At 41.1% G+C, this 24,527-nt stretch overlaps 2 protein-coding genes across 2 annotated transcripts; one reads left to right on the forward strand and one right to left on the reverse strand.

Moving 5' to 3' along the window:
- Positions 1-3,096: 3,096 nt before the first annotated feature.
- LOC110048656 (uncharacterized) lies at positions 3,097-10,902 on the reverse strand. Its single transcript, XM_020754433.2, has 9 exons — positions 10,781-10,902; positions 9,148-9,849; positions 8,108-8,529; positions 7,067-7,483; positions 6,084-6,413; positions 4,924-5,161; positions 3,860-4,112; positions 3,592-3,726; positions 3,097-3,235 (listed from the first exon to the last, which is right to left on the reverse strand). The coding sequence occupies exons 1-9, from the start codon at positions 10,836-10,838 to the stop codon at positions 3,187-3,189; spliced, it is 2,604 nt and encodes an 867-aa protein (XP_020610092.2). The 5' UTR covers positions 10,839-10,902; the 3' UTR covers positions 3,097-3,186.
- A 2,079-nt stretch (positions 10,903-12,981) lies between these two features.
- Positions 12,982-24,068, forward strand: LOC110048646 (uncharacterized). Its single transcript, XM_089271090.1, has 8 exons — positions 12,982-13,307; positions 15,785-16,996; positions 17,970-18,418; positions 19,450-20,199; positions 20,887-21,091; positions 21,566-21,818; positions 22,620-22,754; positions 22,990-24,068. The coding sequence occupies exons 1-8, from the start codon at positions 13,181-13,183 to the stop codon at positions 23,456-23,458; spliced, it is 3,600 nt and encodes a 1,199-aa protein (XP_089127216.1). The 5' UTR covers positions 12,982-13,180; the 3' UTR covers positions 23,459-24,068.
- Positions 24,069-24,527: the final 459 nt, after the last annotated feature.

Genomic DNA, 24,527 nt, shown 5'->3' on the forward strand with positions numbered 1-24,527 from the left:
AGCTTCAGTAGGTCGGTAAATGTTTCGTCTAATAAAGTCAGCGTTGTAGTTGTTTTTGTGAAAAACACGTTCAAGGTATCTGTTTTCGTCACGTAAGCTGTCCGGTGTGTCACAAACTAGTTGCGCTCGTCTCGTCAAAGTCTTTATAGTCGTGGCTTTGTGTGAAGTAGGGTTGTAGGATGATTCGTCAAGTAATCTGTCGGTATGCGTCGGTTTTCTGTACACTGTCGTTCGTAGTTCGTTGTTGTCGCGGCTTACCAAACAGTCTAGAAAAGGAAGTTTTCCATTTTCTTCGATCTCTCTAGTAAACTGGATGTCGGCGTTCTGTTCGCTTAGGTGGTCGTGAAAATCGTCAATTTCGTCTTTGTGAACGGCGGTAAAGGTATCGTCAACGTAGCGTAACCAAAGCGGTATCGTTTGTCGGCAAGTTGCAAGGGCGCGTTCCTCCACGTGTTGCATCACAATTTCTGCGACAACAACAGAAACAGGCGACTCCATTGCTGTTCCATGCAACTGTTTGTAGTGTTTACCGTTGCCTACAATAAAAACCTATGTAATAAAACTTTCTCTAATTTATAGTGCACTTAAAATAATCTTTCCTATTCAGTGAGGTTTTAAACAGTTTTAAACTAGGCAGGTGTCTGATTTCCGAGTGAACCTTGTTCCACAGAACAGATCCTCCGTTGCGCAGGCTTCCTTTTGCATATTCCGTTCTTGGATTGGGAACATAGCAATTTATCTCAGAGTTTCTAAGATTGTGTGCGTGTACATTTGAGGTGATGGTAAAAATACACCTCAGGTACGATGCGGAAAGATTATTATGGATTTTATACATAATCATCGCCAGTTGTTTAAGTCTTTTGTTTTCCAAACTTTCCCCGCCAAGTTCATTCTCGTCCCCAGTGCTACTCGTCTTAAAATGTCGTTGACGAAAAGTGACCACGTGACCAAAAGAAACGGAGGCTCTGGGGACGAGAATGCGCCAAGTTCATCCCACAAAATACTTGAGCGAGTTTCGTAATTTGAAAAGGTGAGAATTCTGGCAGCCCTATTTTGCAGTTTTTTAAGTTTATTCTGATAGCTCCTTGCCGATGTTGCTCCATGCAGTGCTACAATAATTGAAATAAGGCATAACAAGTTTGTATTCTGGTCTGGTCTACTGGTCTTGCCGGTCACGTGAGATTTAAGTCCTCAGTGTGCGTTATTAATAAATCAAAATACAAACTGTACTGAAAAATAACGTAGTATTAAAACTCCTTTAGCCGTAGTAACGCCAGTTCTTAGTTAACCATCCTAACGATCTAAACGAGTTTAGTGGATTTTCTGCCGCGTTTTCTCTGAGTAAAGCCTAAGGAATAGATGCCTAGAATCAGTGAGAAAACAGCATTTTATCTTGAGTCATTCTCAAGCGTTAAGACATCGAGAGCTCCTCAAGGCGTCGCACTAGTTTGCTGGAGAGATATCGTTTGGGATAAATGGCCACAAATGTGACGAGTTTAACTGAAACTAAGGTTACAAACAAAGATTAATATCTCTTCAGGAAAGGTGGGGTTAAAACTTTCGCCACCAGTAAAAACTAAAGTAAAATACTACGTAAGATATGTTGACAGTCTGCGGGTCGGTGACCGGGGAGGTGGAGGGAAAAAGAACAAATACGTCTGAATGCTAAAAAGCACAAAAGTTCTTCTTGCGATGACGGCAATAGTAGAAAGGGGCCGCGAGTACGAGATAACCAACCTTTTGTACTTAACTTTGACACGCGCCCATTTTTCATTGGACAGGAGACTTCCATTGTTACCAGATTAGAGCACAACCCGCAAACTGATTTGGTTCCCAGGGCTTCCTAAAATGGCGGATGATCGGACAGGTAGCGTGCGTGACGTCTGAACGAGGTTGCTGAGCCAATCGATAGCAATCGATGAACGGTTTTGTGTGGTTATCGATTGGTCATCGATTGCCCGATACCAATCGATGCCAATTAACTAATTTTATCGATTGATATCGATTGATCGATTGAATTTCCGATCATCGGTTTCCATCGATTGGATACCCCGGGGTTTTTTTTCACTTTTATGCGAACGTTCAGCCTAACGTGACATATGGCATATACTATTACATAATGACCGAATTTGACTACCCGAAACGTGACTCTGGCGTTGCAGCATATGGAGGTGTTGTGTTACAACGGTTTGAATTTATAAAGATTTATATGAGAATGCAACGGCTTTGCTTGAAAAGTCAATTATTCTCATATTTTGTGAATAAAATCTACTTACCCTGTTGCTGTGTTGTATTCTTTGTTGTTTGCCAGCTTCTCAGGCCGAGTTAACGCGATTTCGGCAAGTTATCGTTCTGTGGGTTTCCGCTACTAAAAGAAAGACTTTCTTTTAGTAGTGGGTAAGCAGATTTTATTCAAAAAATATAAGAATAATTGACTTTTCAAGCAAAGCAGAGCAAGGGAAAGGGAAAAAATGCTAGAAGCAAAGGGAAAAAATGCTAGAAGCTGCTAGAATTGAAGAGAAAAGTCGGTCCGTCCGATCTTTCAACAAGAAGCTAGGAGAGCACATGACCAGCACCACAACCCTGTCAGAGAGTTAAGTGTGGGTGATCGAGAATATTATTTCAGGTAAACTGGATTAACCCTCCTGATCTCACGAACCGTACAGTTAATTCGTGCTTGTCCACCATAGTCGCCGCCATTTTGTCAATAGTGCTGATGGCGGACTGGGTTCGACAGTTCTTGCGCCGCTCTGATTGGTTCTTTGTTATGTTTTTTATGTCCATGCTGTTCACCCATGTGTTAACAGACACATAACATCATAACGACATCAAACTCATGACTTAGAAATCTTCTTTTTCATCAGACAGATACAAAACTCGCACCGATTGAGCACGGATAATCGACTTCCATCTTAGAGAATGAGGGAAGAAAAACTATTGTTAATGCTTCGCTCTTCAATAGTTACTATTCCTCTTAATATTAGGGATCCAAGTTAATCCCGTCTCAGGCCTGTCGCTGCCTTTTCTCATCTGCCATTTTTGACTCAGTGTCTTCCACAGAGTTCGGAGTCTTACAAATAATTAAACTGAAAGTCATTGTAGGACTCAAACGTTCTGTTTAATACATGTGCTTATTTCATTTGCTCAAATACACTCTCTTGTTTGTTTTCTTCACTGCACTACTTGCTAAGCTTTAATCTCCACGAGCCTGCTAACCCGTCGTCTATCCGCTGACCTGTAAAAAAACCAAATTGTTCTGTTTGTCGGAGGTTACAGAGTTTGAATCTATTCTGCGTAAGCCCGCAGTGGTTACCACGGAGCAAGTGACGTTGCTTAGCAACACAACGGTAGCACCAGTTTCAATGGACAAGTTTTGAGACTTGGTTCCAAGGACCAGGCGAAATGATTTTATACGCCCTGCTTCAATGCCTCGAAACCAAAGCTGAATTTAACATTTCGGAACTTGCCTATTAGGATATATTTGTCCTAGAAGTTTCAGGTTTAATCTGGGCCAAAAACATTTGCTTTCGATTCTAATTCAACCAGTTGAGTTAATTACTATACGTGCCATGCAGTTTGAAGAGCTCTCACCTTGTTCCCAGTACTAAACGACCAGAAACTGTCATGCCATCTTTGACGTCACTCCACGATTGACCGCCATCCGTACTGCACTGGATTGTAAGACCAGGAAAAGCGGAATTGACTTGAAGCTTTTGTGCCACAATCCTAAACGAAAAAAATGACACAGAATCAGGGATACTTTTAAGCCCTGGTGTGCGATCATTCAAATGAAAGCTATTGAGCAGTACTTTCATCTGAATTTATTTACGTTGCCATACATGACCAGCTACTGTATTACCTCGCTCCAGGAACAGGTATATGATAATCAATTTTCATCTTATCCAAGCGCACCAGCTCCTTGTGTCCAAGCGTATTAGCAAAAGCCTCCCATTCTATCTTCCTGACTCGATCGCGTTTCACTTTGTCCACTTCACCCTCAAAACAAGCCTTGTGCCAGGCTCTCTCAGCCAGTGCCAGCAGTCGTGGGTAGATCATAGATTGGAGCTGACTTGGTGTTCGAACAGTTTCGGACCAAAGGGCGCCAGCCATGCCTTTGAAAGTAAAAAAAAAAACCCACACTTGAGACAAAGTGACTAACAGTGTCGGAGATGATCTCGGTTTCTGTAGCATGAAGCGACTTGGAGTGCTGCAATTTCCCCCTGGATGGGATGCTAGTCCATCGCATGTTATCCCAACACTTTTACAACCTAAATTTCGCCAGTAACCGTTTTTATTACACCGGAGGAAAGTTTCTTACCGATGACCACATTTCCAATCAACAATTCGTCTTTCTCAGATACTCCAACTCCCAGTGGCATCAACAATCTCTAATTAATTTATGTGTTTTCTATTTCCTTGTTTCCTTCAACAGAGTGCTCTCGACCTACTCTAAATGACCAAATATCCTATTCGTCACTCTTACGCCAATGGACTCATGACTAACACTCCGAATGTCACCTTTGTGAATCCACCATAGTGTATGATCGATTTTGAAGTTTACATTATAAGTCAAATAATTCTCGCATTGATTGGTCCTTACTTATAATCTATTAGACAGAAGTCTAGATGACGTCGTTAACACTTTTTGTTTCTTCATTATATAAAACAGATAGATTTCATCAGTGCCGTGCGTCTGTTCAGTAATAGATCACAGAGAAAGTCAAACTGTGGTAAGAACATCAGTGGCACACTCGACCATCGCCTCGTGTGCCACTCTTTTGTTCTTACCACATTTTGACGTCATCTGTGATCTATAACTAAACAGATGCACGGCAGCATGGAATCTGTTTGTTAATTACAATTTTAACCAGTTGATCATGAAGAACGAAACTATTTGATTCGATTTCACTTGATTCAAACTACCTGCAATATTTTGTGGTTTCTTAAGAGGAACGCATTTTCCTTTGTACATTTCCTCGCACAGGTTAACAATGGGATCTCCCATCCTCGTGAAATCTGCATTAGCATATACGTCATCTGGGATGAAGCCAAACGTCTTCCGGGTGTCAATGAATCTGGGCGCCCAATAGTAACCTCTCTCCTCTGGGTCCGGCTCGTATGGGTGATCAAAGTACAGATGGGTGGCTTGCGTGAGAACAACCTTAACAAAAGTGAAAGCCATTGTATGTCATCAGGTGCTATCAGTTTGACAAAAATTCTGTAAATTTTGTAATGGGAGCGAATGATTCTGAAATTTCTGGGAAAGTTTCCACAAAATCTTAAAGGTGTCGAATTTCCAAAATACTTACAAACCATTCCGGGAGCAAAATAAAAAAGAAAGGTAATTTGCAAATATTGTTGGAATTCTTTAACCTCAAAACGAATCAAAGATATTCTAATAATTCTTTCCATATTGAATTACTACGGGGGAGTGGGCATGGTGTTTCTAGTAATTTTCTCTATCATTCTGGCTATCAAAAAAGAAAAAGCAATTTTTCAAATAATATTACTAGAAAGCCAAGATATATAATACTTATTAAGTCGATTTGGATATTAGAGACCTTCAGCAAACCACGCCGGCAACGGCAACGAGAACGTCACCTAACAAACGGTTTAATGAATAGAAGGCTGTGCACGTGCGTTATAAATCTTTGTACATTTTTCCGTCCTCTGCACAACAGCAACGTGAAATGACCATGTTCTGGTTATTCTGGAGAACGCGAACAGCAGCAGCTAATGTTTCGTATTTTCATTTGACATTGAACGCTGGTGTTACATATTTAGCTTGAGCAAGTTCTGAGACCAATAGGCGCACTAAACAGATCTAGGCAATTGCGAAATTCGAAGGTAAAATATAAATTCCTTTTTTTTACTAGGCGTTGTCCTCGGGCTCGCAGATTTCACTGCTTAAGTTCTCTATTATACAGAATCACAAACCGGAGACCTGAGACTTAAAAACTCGATGCAAGTACTAAACAGAATACTCTCTAATCAGCTTTTGACGGGTTGTTGCTTTTAACAATTAAATTATATCTAGAAAAGCAAACTCCAACAACTCTATGTATCTGGAAAACCAAGCCAACCTTGTAATCAGCATTTGCCAGTTTGTAAGCCCGATCGCCTTGTCCCCATTCCCACACATTATCCCAGGCATAAGCGTACACGTTCCTGTTCTTGAGGAAGCTCCGATCATAAGGTGTGTCCTTCACTCCAAGAACACCGTCCTCCCACGCGCCAAGATCAAGGCAGTACTTGGAAGACACATCTGCCACTCGGCGAACGAAGTACTCTTTTAAGTCCTTCACAATAGTTGGACTCGTAAAGTTCATTCCCAGTTTATGCGCTAACTGTTTGCAAGCGGGGGACTTGGTCCAAGCACCATGAGCCACTTCATCTCCACCGAAATGGAATATCTGGAAGATAGAAATTGTCAACTGTGAGGAAGATGGCCACTAATCTCAAATGTTATTATGTATAGCTGTGAAGGCGTAAAAGATGTGACAGGCTTAGAGAAAGGGAGGGTTGGAAGATTGAAAATTCTCAAGCCGTGATATATAAATATGAGTAACAAGGGCAAATTCAAAGCTTAACGGAAATTAAAAACTTTTACCCGTTTTCTCTCGGTGTTTACATTCATTACAATGCAATACTATTATCCTAAAGGGGTGCTTTATTTTCGCAAGAAGGCAATTGACCTTTTGAAAGCAATTTTACCGAGTTACCATTTTGGTGCGTTAAAATAGTTCATCTTTAAGCGCCTAGCTAGTTTTGAGCTTCACCAAACTTTTTGTTATAAACACTGACAAATTGAAAAGATAATAGTTTGAAAACTAAATTTAACAAGCAAATTAAACATTTAAAGACGTTCTGAGTGAAACGTTTACCATTCAGTGAGTAATGTTATTACGTCATTTAAATTGGCCAGTCAGGTTTTTTCCTAAAATAGACTCGCACTATGACCCCGAGCTAAAATAAGATTGGCAAAGATTATCATTGGAAGAGACCCATGTCTGGGGGATGTGTTCTCTTAAATCATAGTCTCCTGGTAATACGGAATTTATCATACCTTCAAGGGCTGGATATCATGATGCATGTGTCTAACACTGGCCACAACGTGTTCCAAGAACTCGTATGTTGACTCCAAACACGGATTGATGGCGTTGTCCTTAAAGAACTGTACAGAAAGATATTCCGATTGATCAAGTGGATCCGACAGTAGGAATTGATCCGCCTCAAACGAGTTGCCCATGGCTGCCTGTTTCTTCTGCCTTGCCTGCATCGCTTTAATCGCAGCATGTCCGTGTCCAGGCATGTCGAATTCCGGAATGACCTCCACATGCCTCTCTTCAGCGTATCGTAATATCTCGCGATAGTCCTCCACCGTGTAAAAGCCACTACCAGAGTTACCTGTCCCAGGCCCTGAGCCGAGCTGAGATCCGAGACACTTCTCTTCCTTTATATCATGGCAACGTTTCGATCCAACCTTGAGAAAGAAGCAAAAAAACCATAGACATCGCGTAAATCATAATGTGATTTTCTTTCTGTCGAAGAGAAAATTAAAAGTAGTATTTTTTTGACTTAGTTTTGTCATATGACAGCAAGTTGCAATCGTGTGTAGTGTTCTTAGATAAGTCCTCTCTATCTGCATTCAATTTATGTTATGTTATCTCATCCCAGTCAAAACGAGTAGGGTGCAACAATTAATGTTTCGTCCAGTGTTCCCATTTTCACCCCAGGGACCCCTTTTCACTTTTTGTCGGTCCCTTCCACCCTCCCCCCCCCCCCATCCCCCCCGCCCGATAAGAAAGGGCACACCGACCCTTGCTCCCCTTATTTTTGCTTCAAGAAAGTCGCACAGTTTGGCTACATCATCTCAAGCCTTTTTCCCGCTGTTGAATCCCTCACTGTTTATGGCTTCCATTTTAAAGTGATATGTCAATTGAAAGCCTCGGGTATCAGTCCGCGGTGGTTCAAATGCAGATACCAGTGAATAAATCCTTAATCAACGTATGCATTTTACCAATTAACAGCATAACTTGTACAATGGACAGGTAATCACTACATAACGTTATCTCCTCTTTGAGCATCCGGGATATGTCAAACCGACCTCGGTAAGTTCCGGTAATCCGGGAATCTCAAGCCTCCATCCTTCATCGTCAGTGAGATGAAAGTGAAACTTGTTTAGTTTGTACATGGCCATGGCTTCAATCATCTTCAGAATCTCGCTCTTCGGCATGAAGTTGCGTCCAACGTCAAGCTCCATGCCACGATAATCGTACCGCGGTGCATCATTGATAGTCACGTGAGGCACCAGGCCATCTGGTTCGGACAGGCTTAGTAAGGACTGGACTCCATAAAACACTCCCTTTGCTGAGTTGCCTGTTATGGTGACGGTATTTTTTATAGCATCAACTTGAAGACTGTATGCCTCCCTGTTGTCGTTTTTAACGCCACCGATTTTGACTTCGCCAAGGTTCAAGTGTAACTTTCGAAAAGCGCTCAAATAATTTAGCTGGAGTCCCAGTTTACCTGCAAATAAATTGTAATGAACATCAGTTTAGCGCTCTTATTGGTGAACCACAGATTACGATGCCATTATCACCAAAGTTGTGGAATCTAAACAACTTGGAGCCGGGAGGCAACGTGGCCGAGTGGTTAGGGCATCGAGGTCGCGGGTTCAAGTCCCGTTCTGACCACTAAGCTGGAGTTGTTTATTGGTAGACCCTAGATAGTTTAACTCCTTGGTCATGCTTGTAAGTAGCCACCTGGTTCGCCTTCCGCCAGTTGAGATTTTTAAGCCTATCATATTTAACAATAGCAATAGTTTATTGACACTCCCGTGATGGGGCTTTTCAGTGACAATACAAGAGAACTAAACTAATTTTAATTAGTGGATGTATCTTAAAGTATATCGTGATACGTGAGCATTCTTTAGTGAAATTTCTTGGATTCTTATACCACGTATATATAGAAGTTGAAGGGTGCTTACGAATATCGCACAAAGAAGGGTATAATTTGCTACTTTCGATTTTCACATGTTGCAGAATTCATTTAAATGGGCCAAATATTCATAAATAGATGGGGTACGCATTGTCCTATATGACATTGCTCGGAGTAAAACCTTTGACTGTAAATTTATGAAATTACCTGCCAAGAAACTAGCTTCATTGCCTAAATCTGCACCAGCAATAATTGACCAGTCCCCAGTCCCCAGGTTGATCTTTTTCATCTCATCCAAGCCGATGACCTCTGAGGGACTGGGCACGATCAACTGACCAGGTTTCTTCAAATCTGTTATGTCGTTAATGGAATACCGCTTCTGAGGAGTGTAAGGGTCGTATCTATCAGAGGTTATACGCTTCCATTTGTTCGGTGCATCAAACGGCCCAACAAAAGATAAACCTTCGCCCGCGGTGCTCGTGATCGTGCGAGCCTGCAATCCTTCAGCGGCGATATACCAGTTTGGCATTACATCTGTTCTTGCCACGTCCCAGTTTTCAGCGTCAAAATCTACCACCAAGGACTGGAACCCAGCCAGGCCTGAGAAGGTCGCAGTTGGTTCAAACTTGTGTTGACATCCGTCTATGTGCGTCACCTTGATACCATGACTACCCGGAATGACGTAACCATCGGGATTGTGTTTTGTGTGAGCTGGCTCGATAACCCGGATGTGGCAGAGATAGATGGCCCAGGGTCCATTGGGAATCGGCTTTGAGCCCGTGTTTTCTAGGGTCATGCGGACACGGTAAGATTTCCATGTGTCTTGAAAATTATCGATGACGTCATATCGAATGTCAAGATGGTTCGCCACGTAATCCAATGTCGATTGGTCCAAGTTTTGGCTGAAAGCTGAAAACAACGACGAACGAAAACAAGTTCTTAACGGCAATATAACCTTCTGGTCCCCAGGTTCGAAGGGTGGATAAAGCTATCCACCGTATAAATCACTATTCAGTGGCTAGCGTGGTTTGTTTTGATAACACTTATCCACTGGATAGCGATTTATCCGGGGGGGATAGTGTTATCCAACCTTTGAATAACTGGGACCTGGGGCCCGTTTCTCGAAGGTCCCGAAAAGTGTTCGCACCCGGAAAGCCATGGCAAAATCTCGAATCTTATGATTACAGAGCTGTTTTATTCACAAATTCTTAATATGAACAGAGGTTCTCTTTATACAAGAAGTTTCAGGCGTATGCACTTCTACGTTTTTAGATACAAATGAACTGATAATGGCTTAACGGGCCCGAAAAGTTTCCGAGGCTTTCGAGAAACGTGCCTCTGGTCTCTAACGACTCCGGTAATCTTGTTTTCTCGCTGACAAGGTGGATTTTAGTAAACTGTTGTTAAACCCTGATATGAAACATCCCTTTTTTAATTCCCAAGGTTTCATAATCAAAACTATTTTTTACTGCTCGTGATATGTTTTTCTTAGGCTAGGTTGGTTCTAAACACCCAATATGCTTTAATTTGTATTTATGAAATTAGGAGGATCTTTTCAGTACTAGTCTCAATAACAAATTCCAAATTTTCCGTCTTCTCTTTCTTCCATCTCCTCTAGTATATCAGTTCATTCATTTCGGCAACGTTTAAAAAAGTTTTAGAAGAGGTAAATACCAAGGCATCAACATAACATTGGCGTTAAATTTCTAAATTCAATAAAACAAAAACAACTACACAAGGGTTAATTACATGCACTCAATTTCCAACTTATACTTAAAAACCAAAGCAGTGGCCCAGAGATTAAGTCTTCAAATCAAAACATTAAGACTAAAGAACAAACCTTGGATAATCAGTCCCAGTAAAACTACAGCTGCAAAATGGATTTTCAGTTTTCGCATCTTGTCCCTTGAAGGTGAGAAGCAGAGGAAAAAGAGTGTATGGACGTTGTTCCTTCTTAAAGAGCAATGCACAAAGATTTACATCTGGTACAGGCATGAACCGCAATACTAAGGCCCTTGTAAGCTAAACAAACAACCTGTGACATTGTGTATGTAATATATCAAACATGAGAGACAGTGTTTCATCGGGATATTCAAACACCGAAAAGAGAGTTGAAAATGCGATGCGCAGCGGAGTATTTTTTATGAAATTCGAGGTGTTTGGGTAGCCGATAAAACACTGGCTCGAGTGGTTGATATATCTTTTCAAGAAGTGATGCTAATTAAGACTGGGTATCCAAACTTCCTTCTCGGTTGTGATTTCCTTTATTCTAACTTGATGAATTATTAATGTGTTTGAGAAGACACGTACGATTTCTCTTCCCTCCCTGATGTCGTCAAGAAGAAGCGACGTCATTTCCCGGGGGGGGGGGGGAACTCCCATATAAAAAAGGACGGGGGTGCTCGTCGGACCTTTTAGGAGTTAAAAAAGCGGTTGTGGTAGCTCTTAGAGTGTTCAGCCTCAAAAGGTCCACAACAGGAGCTTTTGTGGTACTTTTTAGAGTAATGAGCCAGGAAAATATGACAGGAGATAATGTGCTGTTTTAGAATTGGTATTAAACTCGTAAGGGTGAGGAAAAAAAAACTTCATGCCACGTCCACAAAACAGGATCTTGGTACCTCTTAGGGACTCTTCTCAAAATTTCCAGCAAGCGCCCCGTCATTTTTATTTGAGAGTCCGCCCCCAACCCCCGGGTAAGACAAGCCATAATAGGAAAGCAGAAAGAAAACTGACACATAGCAGTCAATCATAAGCCTCCCCGAGCATCAACATTTCTGCATGCAGGCAACTTTTCCGACGAATAAGAATACTTTAGCCATCAGTAACTTTTAACAGCTGGTTTCATGAGCAGTTGTGTTTTCTCGTTCAAACAGAAAGGCGAAGCTTGACAGCGTCAACTGTTGTAAAGGATTATGTCAATTTCGAAGAAAGAACGTTTGCTTTACTGAACACTTAGGCATTTGAAGTTGAAGAGAGCCTGTTTGAAGCAAGCTGACATATTGTTACAGCTAGCCAGGTGATAACATTTGGGTGTCTTGGCATCCAATATCGCTGTTTTAGATTTCTCAGTAAAACGTTTAACCTCCCCGGCTTTTCACTCTCAGACGAAAGTTTATTTGTGGGTGCCGAGGCTGAACTTTCATAATTTTAGAAGATTTGGAGCTAAGTTTTTGCAGTTTTGAAAACAATACCGTATTCCTGCGTAAACATTTTCCGAGAAGCATTCATATTGCACATGTCAAACAACCACGTCACTGTCTGTTTGTAAATTACAAGACTATTTCCATGTTGGATTTGACCCTTAGGTACCATCTTAAAAAGCTCTTAAAATTGTAGTATCTCTCAGCTTCGAGACTTTTAACGTTTTTATAACTTGAGAAGGCTGTTAAAAAAGATGGATTTTACTAATACTTTACCTGATAATTTGGAAATTTAATTCAAAAACCCTATGTCCACAGAGCCCTTCGTTTCTCGTGCCAAGGCCCTGCCAGCTAAGAGATGCAAAAAGAGCTATGGGGACGAGAATAAGCTATTCTCCTATTGTTTCCTCGTGCTACAGAAACCGCTGACACATTAGTCCGATCACTAGGGACTAAAACAAACTTTGCCATTACTTATTATTTTGCTCTATTAATAGATTATTTTAAGAGGACTGGCACTAGTTCCGAGAGAATAAAAGCCTTTAAATACGCCTTAGTGTGCTAAAGATTTTGAAATTTTGGGAAACGAGGCCAGGTTTGCCCGAACCAGAGATCGGAAAATTCAAAAATATGCGAGGGAAGAACAACTAGAATTTTGAGTTTTCAAATTATTTAATAATGCAGAGTGTAAGCAAGATATATAACGCAGAGTATTTTTGAGCTCCCAAATGTTTTTCCTAAATTTTGACCAAAAATGCAAGAAATACGATAGATCTTGTTGCTTTGAATCACATTTCATACAATTTAATTTAGGGCTACAAAGCAATGCCAACCCCTTCACATACCCAATCTCGTCCGCAGGTCGGGAGGCCAGCGCTGATTAAAAACGCGTGGGCTCTGGGAACGAAATTGCCCTGTACCCGCGGCTCGTTAAATGACATGCCGTATACCGGCTTGTTTTGAATAAACTGTAAGATAAGACTAGCCTCGCGTACACGTAGCAAAACCAGTTTGTCTCTTGTAATAAGTTTTGAGCGGATGACAGACAGTAACATGGAGTTTGAAAAGTAACCATCACTCGTGTACAGTCCGTCAACAACATGCGCGGCATACGGAGATGTGTTTATCTGCTCCACTTTAAAACTCTGCTAGTTTTAATCTTGGCTTTAAACATTGTTGTTTTTATTGTTTTGAATTCTATTATGCTGCACGACAAAGATGAGCTAGGTAAGTACAAAAGACGAGGTAAGCGTTTGAATTATTTCAAAGTTGAAATTACTTCTGGGCCTCCTTCAATGGCCGCTGGTGATGATTACCGGTGTATTAGAGCACCTGAACCCGGCGGTCACGAAACTGGAGAAAAGTCAACTAAAATTTAAAGCTACAACAGCTCGTTCACGCAGTGACTCAGCACGATTCTTCCAAATGTCGTCACATTTTCACCCTTCAAAGGACAATGTACTATAAATACAGGCCTTATTTTGTAGAGAAAATTAACCACGACGACTAAATTTCTGTTTCCATCGTCCTGCGTGAAGTTGAACTTAAGTTTATCTTCACGAGTTTGCTCAGGTCTCTGCAGCGATCGTCTTATTGCCCAATAACAACATAATCAACAAACTCAATAAAGTACTGCATGGTCATGATAACGCTTTACCACAATTTAGTTTCTCGTTCATAAATTTTCGATTCAATTCTGACTCGATTACTATGCGTTGCGGCTTGCAAAAATCAGATAATCAATATCGAGTTTAAGTAGAACAGCTTGGGTTTCGACAGTGAATAAATTTGCAATTCTGTGAGTGAAACAATTAATATGCAAAATGGCGAATTTGCCCAAGCGAATCTGTTTCTCATTTTCTCAAGATTGTTGCCTACGAACCAGTGATTCATAAATTCTAAAAGCTGTTCAATCAGTCGTTCAAGAAAAATTTCCATAGCAAGATTTTTTTTTATGCTTAAGAAGTAGAGCGTAGTACAGTAGCCAAAACGAGAAACTTTAATTAACCTGCATATTTTCAAAGTCGACGTTGTTGCCGTTGGAAATAATAATAGCCAGGCATTTCCTCGATTGCATTTCACTTGAACTTGGGGCTGCCAAATTATCGCTGCAGTTGCTATATATCACTAAAATGAGGTGCTTTGTTTCGTTTGCTGTCGTTGATTTTTCTCGTGGTAACTTAATTTTTTATCCTGTTATAACAATGAACAGAAAAGACTGAAAAATATGTTCGTTTCTCGTGTAATCGTTTCTATACAAACAAAATTCTCGATCTTGATTGGTTCTCCGCGCGCCTATTTGTCACGCAATCGGTTCAGTTTAGTTTTTGTAATTGGACACCTGTTCCATTCGCACGTCAATTACTTGCGCTCAGATGGCTTTCTTTTCGATGTTTCCTATGGTGTTCTAAACTTATGGAAAGCGCTACTGACTTTTTCGCTCAAAGGGAGTTCGAAAACGACCTTTTTTAATCTCGATACTTTAACGTACGATACTGTTACTGATATGATTAATTAGTAACTGGACCTCGTGTCGTGCAATTCAATGAGAAATCGTGCTCGTAATTTCAAACAAATCGGCCTCGATCGCGTCGCACGCTCATCCGATTTTGAAATTACTCGCGCGATTACTCCCTAATTGATCTCTCCTCCGTCCAATTACCATTATTATCATACACTGAACTCACTATCTCTTTTCTGATTGGCCGAAAGCGTACAATGAATTTTCGAAATCAGCGCCCGTGACATCATCTAGCTGCAGACTATGCAATAATCATGTCGAGGACACTCAAGGTCACGGGTAATCATGTCCTGTATGACCGCGGTGCATGATTTCGAAGGGTAATCATGTCAAGTTCGCGCGCTGTGTGTTGCTTGCCGTCAGTGAAGAAGCAGAAACATGGCTTTCATTTTTTTCTTTCAATGTATAATAAAACAATTATTAGGTTCGGTTTTTGTGATATTCAGAATAATAAAGGTCTCATCAGCGGTTACCAGCCTCAGCCTTCGGCTTCAGCTGATAACCCCTACCTCGACCTTGATTATTCTGGATATCACAAAAACCGCATCCAATAATTCACGGTTTCCTAACGAGAAACACAAAAAAAAGATGCATGTACATGACTTCAAATACGACAAGTTATGGAATTTCTTTTTACCGGTACAAGTGCACGCAGAAACTTGAGTGCGTTTGGAAGAATTTTAGAATGTACTGCGGTGTGAACGTGCCGCTGATCTGGTTCACGAATTCTCTTAAACTCGCTCCTGTGACTGCATTACGCCTCGTCCACACTACGCTCGAGGAATTTTAAAAAAAGAGGTTTCACTCTGAAAACGCATCAAATGTTTTTCGTCCACACTACGCCGAAGAAATCTAAAAACGCAGCAATCGCCGGTCACTTTGTATTTGTGTTTGAGGAAAAGCTTCGTTTTCGATTTAAAATCTTTTCCGTTCACACGCAAACAAAAAGCCGACATTTGTAAATTTCTCTGGTTTGAAGAGCGTTTTTGAAAAGCTCTGTCTTCGTGACGGATCAGTGTGGACGGTAGGCCTAACCGTAGAAATAAAATAAAGCTTAGTGCGTTTTCAAATTTCTCCGACGCAGTGTGGACGCTGCCTTAGACTTTGCAGATGTACTCGTGTAAGTGCGCTCATCATTTCTTTATTTATGCAATGTTCACACTCGAATTCTTGTTCTTTCCAGATGGCAAATCTCCTGGATTCAATGTTAAAGATAGAGAGAGTAAAGGGTTTAATTTCGCAAATCATTTAGCAGAAAACATCAAAGAGAATCATGGATTGAATGCTTTCCAAGAATTTTCAGATCAAGACGGACTTCAACCTCCTTTAGAGAAAAGTACTTCTACAAACAACCGTGACGATTTGGACCTCTCAGAATCAAGAATCTCCGTAGAGGAAGATGAATCAATTGTTCCAAATAATGTACTTGCACAAAATGCATCTCAGAATGAACAAAACAGAGTGTTACCTCTAAAACTTTCGACCTCGTCGAGCTTTCATCGACAAACTGGAGACAGGGAAAGGCTACTTGAAACAACAAAGAAAATCTTAAATAAGTCTATTTTAGCAAAAAGTTCCGTTCAACCAGCGAATTCCCCAAATAGCAACGTTGTAGCAAAAAGTCATGATATGCTGAAGGTAGAACCATCAAAACTACCCTTAGACACAAACAGAAAAAGTTTTTCACATTCCATTCAAAATCATTCTCTAACACTGGTGAAAAATAATACGGAGGAACAAGTAGACAAGATTTTGCCCACAACAGCAAAGCGTTTCACTCAAGAGGATTTAAACAACATAGCTGAAAACATGCAAGTCCGCTTCGAAGTGTTGGAGGATATCAGAACAGCAGAAGTTAGTTTGAGAAATAAGGGAATCTCGCCAATTGAGGGAAAACTTTGGTCTATTCACTTTTGCGTCACGACCGGAATAGAGCTTAACCACCTCGTGCACAAGCCGGAAGGGTACGTCCTGCCAAACCAAAAATCGATCAAACTTACGCACTTTAATGGATGCACTTATAGGTTAGAGCCAACAAGAGACTTCAAGGCCATCCTCCCGGGAAACGCACTAAAATTCGTGATCCATGTCGGTGCAACGCTAGCCAAGAGCGACCTGGTGCCAAGGTGGTACATCACTGCAGATGGCCTTGAACCAAGAACCATTTCCAACACCGCTGATGAGAGCCTAGACTTTGTGGTCCTTTCAAAGAGAGAGAAGGCCTGGGATAGATTTGGAAATAATGACGTGACCGATCTAAAGAAGGCGCCTCTTTTGGTGGTGCCGACTCCTTTGGAAATTGTCGGATTGAATGAGTCCATGAAATTATCCATTGATAGCCAATGGGTTGTGTTGGGAGAAGCAGGATTGGAAGAGGAAACAAGCTTCCTAGCAGGTAGGCTTGTCTGCTGCTTTCTTGATAAAATCATAGGACGTATAAGCATCATCTCTTGCAAGTTCATCTCGCAGGAATTAGGGAGTTTAAGAAAGCCACGACGGCAACGGGAACGTCGCTAAACAAAAGATTTAATGAGCGCTACAGTGTCTGTGCACGTGCGTTATAATTCTTGGTACATTTCTTTACCGTCCTCTGCAAATCAACAACGTTAAATTTATTGCTGTGTTCCAGATTTAGTTTTGTGATAGTTTTGAGAGTGGTAAACAAAGTAAATGACTTAAGAGTATCGCGAGATTCGTAGGTAAAATATAAATCGATTTTTTAATTGAAGTTCCCCCCGGGTTACCGTCGTGGCTAATTAAACTCCCTACTAACGATAGCACTACAAAAACTATCGTATAGTAAATTCGGTTTTGGCAAAGAAAGAGTCAGGGAAGCTATGTGTTCCCCCTTCCTCTCGTTGTCTCCGCCCTCAAGACCTTTTCCCACGACCTACTTCATAGACACTGCATAAATGACGCCGATATTTGAATAGCACTACTTTTACATCCCAAGCCTGACATTCATGCGAAAAACCTTGTCTGGAAATATTAAAGCGAGGCTTAAGGATGTCTACAGTATTGCTGTTCTATCGGTACAAAACGACGAAAATGCTTGCTTTGTCATCAGGTTGTGAGAGATTAAAGTTATCGACGATGCACGTTTCAAAAGCTGTTGCTTTAAGCGTCGGGTGGTTGCAAGAGCAAAGGTTATTTTAACCTCTTGGACAGCTGCGTAATACTGCCAAACAATACAGCCACATTCCCGCCAACCTTTGGAATAGGTGAATTTACGGAAAACATTCTGCAGTGTTTGGCAGTGTTCTAATGCGATGCACCAAGAGGTTGTTACTCTTTCAAATATCTCAGTTTATCCTCGCAGTCAGTGCATTGAAAAATCAAAGGTGATCTATGAATCTCGTACTCTTCAGGTAAACTAGAAGTGCAGAAATCTCTATCTGATTCAACGAACAGAAAAGTAATCAAGCTTGCATTAGGTAAGGTACTACTGGAAATGCCGGAAGATACACAACAGTTGTCAAATCCGTCTTCTAATGAATCATATCAACTTGAGGTGAATGTCTCCGAGGAATTGATCAAAATCACGGGAACTGGGAAGGCTGGAGTGTTCTATGGTGTCCAGACTCTCCTTGCTCTCATGGACGACAAAGGCTTGGTTCCACAGGTGTCAATCAAAGACTCTCCTCGTTACTCGTATCGAGGCTTGATGCTTGACGTTGTTCGTAATTTTCAGCCCAAGGGTGAAGTTATGAAACTTTTGGATGTCATGGCTGTGTACAAGATGAACAAATTTCATTTTCATCTCTCGGATAACGAAGGATGGAGATTGGAAATACCAGGACTTGAGGAGCTAACCTCGGTAAGCAAAAGAAGTCTTAAAATATTTTTAATTCTTGCTGTTTAAGAGAATCTATTACTTTGTGTTTGGTTAACCACACACAACGAATTATATTAGCCACTTCATGAAAATGAATGACCTGCTCAAAAGTAAAGGTCTTGAATCAAAGCTCCGAATGACCGTAAATAGAGGTCCTAAATGAAGGTTCTTAATGAAATTCTTGAAGGATAGGCCCAAAATATCCTTTGTGAAAGTCCATGGAAAAAGGTCCTAAATGAAAGTTCCACATTGAAAATAAAGAGCCCGAATTAAGTTCTTGTCCTAAGTTACGGTCCTCAACAGGCCAAGGTCTAAATGAAGGATCCCGAATAGAGTTCCCTCAAGAAGGCTCTGAGCAAAGGTCTTGAACGAAGGCCCTAAATAAGGTCGTGAATGAAGGTCCTGAATGAAGGACCTTATTGAATTCAAGCGTAGTTTATCAAATACTTTAAATTTTTGAGCGCGAGTTTGAAAAATCAAATTTAACGAATAATGCATGGACTCATAGCTGTTTTTCCACTAAAAGTTACGAGCTTAGTCTCTAAAGCCTACTTCTTCTTCAATGGTACGCTCAAAGAGCAAGGAATTTCGCCTATTGTAACGTTTTTTAACAATTCGTGTAAGGCATGATAACAGCTCAAAGATTCGCATATTGGCAAGTGAGCTCGAGAGAATAGGTAAAGATAAAGTCTGTATACGAGCCAAGTGGCCCATCAGGCCGGAGCTTATCCCGATTTCTGTAGCATGAAGCGACTAGGAGTATTTCTACTCTCCCCTGGATGGGATGCTAGTCCATCGCAGGGTTACCCCCAGCATTAATTTTACCGGTACCCATTTATCACACCTGGGTGGAGAGTAAAGAATCTTGCCTAAGAACACAACACAATTTCCCCAGCCAGGACTCGAATCCAGACCGTTCGATCCGGCCGGATCGAGGCGAGCACACTAGCCATGAGGCCACCACGCCACAAGGAAGGGAATAACTTTTACTTAAGTTCTCTTCTTAACTCAAGGTTGGGTCCAGACGATGCCACGACTTACAAGAAAAAACTTGTATCATGTCTCAACTCGGCTCAGGCCCCGATACCAGCACCTCGGGTACTGGGCACTACTCTACTGAAGACTACCGGGAAATACTTCGTCACGCAACACAGCGTCACATTCAAGTGATTCCAGAGTTCGACTTTCCAGGGCACAGTCACGCAGCTATAAAAAGCATGATAGCCCGTCACGACAGACTGAGGCAACAAGGAAACGAGAAAGATGCTAAACAGTTTCTTCTTAACGATTTCAAGGATGAATCGCGGTATCTATCTGTGCAAATTTTCACCGACGAAACTTCCAATTGTTGCTTGAACTCAACCTACACATTAATGAAGTACATCCTAGCAACTTTAGTGAACCTGCACCACGATATTCAACCGCTTACCGTCTATCACTTCGGCGGAGATGAAGTTCCGGGGGGAGCATGGAAAAAGTCGCCGGCCTGTGAACAGCTAGCCCAGACATTAAACTTTCCATATAATAACGTTAATACGCACAACAAACTGAAAGAATACTTCTTGCGGCGTTTATCGAATCTCACAGCAAGAATGAACATCGGGGTGGCAGGCTGGGGGGATTTTTTATTCGAGCCGAAAACACGGTCTATCGCTTCAAGAAAGTTTTTCCCAAATAAGGAAGTGTATTCGTTTGCCTGGAGCAGGACTGGGGCGGTGAAAAATAATCACGAGGTGTCCCTCATGGCGAACCACGGATATAAGGTTGGGAACTGTTCTAATTTATAAATAGAAAATAATGTGTAAATTTATTGATTACTTTGTACTATTTTCTTTGTCATCCAAGCAGCTGACGTCAGAGAAGGAAGTTTTTGACGACTTCCGAAGACTTTCCGAAAATGGACGGAAATATGCTGGCGCAATTTCCGATGATTGCCGATTTCAAGCTATTAGTTCATGGGCAATGTTTAGCTTCCTTGATTTTTTTTTTTTGGCCCGGGGGGGGGGGGCGGGGAGGGATTTTTAATAATCTCAATTCAGACTTTTTCCCTTTGATAGCAAAATCTAGCCAGGGTTTTTACAGAAGTATCAATTGAACCCAGTTCCTCATTTCTTGGAAGTAATATATTTTCTCTATTAAACGCCAGGTCCCTCACTGACGTCGGGTAACCAAGTTTTAGTTGTAAAAAAGCCCTCGAGATGTAATAAGCTTTCTACTAATAACCTGGGGACTCAAATAAACCACAGAAGTCAAATAATAGTCTAATTCACCAGACGGACTTTAAAATAAGCCCCGGGAATGTTTAATCCAGAAAATGCCTCAGTATTCTTTCTGAGAAGCTATTTAATGAATGAATACAGGAGAAAAGGTACGTATGATTCGAGAAAGAATACGTTAAAACACTGTCTGTACATGTGACCAACACATGTCTCATCACGTGTTAATCACAGGTTGTGCTGTCGAGCCCAGACTACATCTATCTTGACCACCCTTATGAGCCTGTCGGAGAAGAGCGCGGGAAGTACTGGGCCACAGCTTATACTGACACGCGTAAAATATTCAACTTTGCGCCCGAAGAGCTCTACGAGGACATTGACAAGATACGACACTGCTCGGGTTTGAAGAAGTGCGTGGACGGACGGCAAAATGTATTGGGTAAGAATAATCTAACAATGAATTCTCAACACTGATCGACGCATATGTTTTCGAGTATTTCTTCTGAGAATTTGGTAGTGTATCAAGTCAGGAGTACTACGAGTAGAAGACTGACCGCAAACTCACAGGCGAAGTTCTTATTGTAACGTTAACTTTAACTTTTTCGCGGCTGACCAATAGCCGTTAAAAAGGCGAAAAACAGGGAAAAACTGGGCAGCTTTCAATTCGAACAAAAATTCACGAAATTTTGGAATAGTTGGAAAATTTCCCAGAAAATTTTCAGAGACGCTGAAAACTGTTGAATTAACCAAATGCAACCTATTTAACCGGAAAATCTTGAAATTCTAAGAACTTTTTAGTTAACGACTGTGCATTAACTGGTGGGAAATTGCAAAAAAAAAAAAATGGAGTGCATACAGTTCATGTAGGTTATATTTAAGAAACCACTTATTTCCTGGCGTGTTCATCTTTTAGGCGTCGAGGCTGCGGTGTGGAGCGAAACAATAAGAACCGCTGACCACATGTACAGCATGATATTCCCTCGTCTTCTTGCCCTGGCAGAACGCGCTTGGCACAAAGCACCATGGGAAGGCATCAAGGATAGGCTTGCGCAAGATCGCGAGAAGAGTGGTGATTGGGTGAACTTTGCTAACACGCTGGGCTATAAGGAGTTGGGTCGGCTTGATAAGATGGGCGTGACTTATCACGTGACACCACCAGGAGCGAGGTAAAAATAAACCGCAAAACTGCCATTTTCATTGTTTGAGTTGGACTGGGTATAAGTTCGCTTTTGACACTAGGGGCTCAGAACTTCTTGAAATGTATGACAAAATAAAGTACAAAAATATTCTGCTGCGCACTCGCTAGGCTACAATCATGGACAAAAGTCTTGGGACAAATTTTCACTTTTGGCGCTTTTGCGTACACGCCAGGCGCGAATACAACTTCACCTGCCTAACCTCGCCCCTCCCCCACCCCCCATACAATGTTGAAAACTACTACCTGCAATTTCAACTAATTTTCAACATTGTGTTGGGTGGGGAGGGGGGACAGCAACCCATTTATAAAGGATATAGCAGCGTTTTCTTCATACTTGAGTTCTAACACACAGATAATCCGTTACATTACATAACTGTCCCAAGGACTTTTGTCCACGATTGTAGATATCATTTCTTCCAAATCAGTTGAGCAAACGGATTAGATTGGAACCATTTGCCATTTACGTTGCAACAAAAACACGGCTCGATTTTCGTCAATAAAGCAACATATAAATGGATGATTTATGGAGTTCAGTTTCAAACATTTCCAAAATCCCAAATTTGCGTATGTTTTTTATTCCTTGGCAAACATCCGAGAAAGAGTAGGCGAGTGGTTTTGGCTCATCAGTTGCCATGCAACATGAAAGATCTTCATTTTATCATTTTCGCGGGAGAGTTTTCAGAGAACTCAAGAAGGCGTTTTCATTACGTTGTCAGAATATCCTAAAGCAAACTCAAATAGACCTTTTTAAATAAACGATTTTTTGCAGGTTTGTGGACAAGAAAGTGGAAACCAGAGCTGCACTACCTGGCCTTAAAGTTGAGTATTCTGCAGACGACGGAGTAACATGGAGTGACGTAACAAGTAACATGGAGGTTGAAGGAAAGATAAAACTGAGAACTAGGTCAGTGTGTAAAGGAGATCAACGTCTTTCATTTTTCGTTAGGTTTCACGAGCAGAGAGGAAAAGCCTTGAGAAGCTTTCTGAAATAGCTGTGTTGTCCCTCCACTTTCCTGCCCCCAAACCCTTCTTTGCCCCCCTCCCCTTCCATTCTTCCCTACCCCCGCCCCGTCCTCTTTGGAAGTGGTTTTCAACATTTTTATGCAGGGTACTAAGGAGATTTTGTATTTTGACTTGAGATCTGCTGATGGCCAACGCGTGAGCAGAGGAGTTGAGATTGAATCACCCACACCTAGCCCAGTGAAAAACAAAAATGACCAAAACATTGTGTCTGCTCCTGGCGCTGAGAGAAAACGCGAGAAACAGAACAAAGAAAAGGAGGGGGTTGAACACACGAAAGGCGAAGCAAAATCTCAGGGAAAGAGAGAAAACCCTGAGATTAAGGAGAAAAGATCCAAAATTTTGGAAGAAAAGACTCAACGTAAGGAAGGAAATTCTGAGATCAAACACGAAATTTCTGAACGGAAGGACACATCCTCCAAAGAAAAGTTAGAGAATGATGGCAAGACCAAAGATGACCAAACAAATCCATTGCAACAAGACGAAAACAAAGCTCGAGTAATTTCACAAATTGACGAAACTGATTCACAATCTGAGATTAAAAATGAAAGGCCAGAAGGAGATGTTCTTATATCAAAGGAAAGGTAAAAAACTAAAAAGCTAATCCGGTCTTGACACACAAGAAACAATATACTTACAATGAACTGAATACTGGCTTGTCAGGGACAAAAATCTCAATGATGAATAATCCCTTGAAATCACGAGGAAAGAAGACAAAGTGAGTATGGGAATAGGTCCATAATTTGTACATGTGGCTACTGTTGACTTAAAGAAAAACAAGAAGCCTACTGGCTCTGAAAAGCTTAAAGTGCCTATATGGACAACAGGGTTTTTACGGTTTTGGTATTTCCATAGAGAATAGATATTAGTCGAAAACATTTTTTACGATTCCAAAGTTCGTTTTCCCCAGAAATCGAGAAACTCTGATTTTTAAGCTCGATTTCGGGGAGGGAAAGCGCCGGGATTGAAAAAAAAAATTAAACTATTATCTATGCGTTACGAAGGTACCAAAACTGTAAAAAATCCCTTAGGCGATATTGAAACTTTAAAGACAGATGGTTTATTATAGGGTTTTTTGGAATCATATAGTAGGGACTATCCAAAGGAAATTGCTCAAATGCAGTGCTTTATATTTTTAAAGTATTTTGAGAATGGTTAAGAAATAAAATAAAGTAATGACTTTGGTGTTACTAAAAAATGCATAGTAGCATGTTAGTAGCTAACGAGTTTTTCGCGTGATAAGAAAGTACTTACGGGGAAATTCGTACTCGCAGAAAGCTAACCACATAACTAAGTGGTTTATCATGCAATACAATAATTATTTTCCTTCTGTTCAAACGACAACCTGAAGCAAAAATGCTAAAAAGGTTAGCAATTTTGTTTTCTTTCCTTCTCCCATTAAAGATGACTTTCTAGCAGCCTTACTTACCCGAGGCTGGGTAAAGTGAGGCTTTCACATTAATAACCGAAGTGAAGATACCCCAACTCAAGTTGTTCTTATGTGGAAAGACACAACGCAAACAGTTCGTACGTGTTGTGTAAGCACTACGTTGAGCTCAAAGCTCACTGAAATCGGGGATAATTTCACAGTCTTCTCCGCTACTTTTGTCTTGGGTTGTAGACCAAACGTAGATAAGACAATGAAACATATCAGTTT

Source organism: Orbicella faveolata, unplaced genomic scaffold (genome assembly GCF_042242905.1).
Source record: "Orbicella faveolata isolate gen_17 unplaced genomic scaffold, um_ofav_v1 contig_34, whole genome shotgun sequence".
Taxonomy (NCBI): domain Eukaryota; kingdom Metazoa; phylum Cnidaria; class Anthozoa; order Scleractinia; family Merulinidae; genus Orbicella; species Orbicella faveolata.